General features: G+C 36.2%; 1 protein-coding gene across 1 annotated transcript in view; it reads right to left on the reverse strand.

The window, feature by feature from the left end:
• Positions 1-532: 532 nt before the first annotated feature.
• The window catches only part of NAEGRDRAFT_53444 (uncharacterized protein), a gene marked incomplete at both ends in the record, with an annotated part of 2,625 nt that continues 2,174 nt past the window's right edge, over positions 533-983 (reverse strand). Inside the window, one exon of the mRNA XM_002670647.1 lies at positions 533-953. Within this exon, the coding sequence (XP_002670693.1) occupies positions 533-953 (421 nt within the window). The remainder of the gene's footprint in view (positions 954-983) is intronic.

The raw sequence follows: 983 nt of genomic DNA on the forward strand, positions 1-983 counted from the left end.
TTCTATATCATTATAGATCATGTACATCAGGTTGGTAAAGTTTCAATAAGTGGTCCTTTTTCAAGATTTCATCCTATTCGTCATAGTTGAAGAAGTGTGATTGAGGGAAGAAATCTTTAAATATGAAAGTTAAAATAAATTTGATGTTCGATGTATACTCACCAAATGGAACATTTTCATGTCAGGATTCAATATGTTTTGATGAGAAACTCAAAAGTTATAGTTGACCTATTTTACTTCACAACTTCCCTTTTCACTTCATACTTTTATATCTACAGACTTGAACTTTTGAAATTTCATATGAAAGTGATTATAAATGTTGTTAATGGTGATATAGACTATATAATCTCATTAAAGGATTTTGAAATTATCATTCTTCCTATAGTTTCATTTATGAAATTTTAATCTGACATTATTTACAAAGTTAATATTTTATAAATTGAAAAACTAAATATACCACGTTGTTCTACTCATCATTTCCTATCGAATGATATAAAATTTAATGATATTTGAATAAGTTTATAATTTTGGGCTAGGGTTTGAAGGTTGGGTTTAGAATAATTCTATTTTTAGAATTGGGTTTGGGTTTGGGTTTGGGTTTGGGTTTGGGTTTGGGTTTGGGTTTGGGTTTGGGTTTGGGTTTGGGTTTGGGTTTGGGTTTGGGTTTGGGTTTGGGTTTGGGTTTGGGTTTGGGTTTGGGTTTGGGTTTGGGTTTGGGTTTGGGTTTGGGTTTGGGTTTGGGTTTGGGTTTGGGTTTGGGTTTGGGTTTGGGTTTGGGTTTGGGTTTGGGTTTGGGTTTGGGTTTGGGTTTGGGTTTGGGTTTGGGTTTGGGTTTGGGTTTGGGTTTGGGTTTGGGTTTGGGTTTGGGTTTGGGTTTGGGTTTGGGTTTGGGTTTGGGTTTGGGTTTGGGTTTGGGTTTGGGTTTGGGTTTGGGTTTGGGTTTGGGTTTGGCCCTGGGTTTGGGTTTGGGTTTGGGTTTGGGT

This window comes from Naegleria gruberi (genome assembly GCF_000004985.1).
Source record: "Naegleria gruberi genomic scaffold NAEGRscaffold_69, whole genome shotgun sequence".
NCBI lineage: Eukaryota > Heterolobosea > Eutetramitea > Acrasida > Naegleriidae > Naegleria > Naegleria gruberi.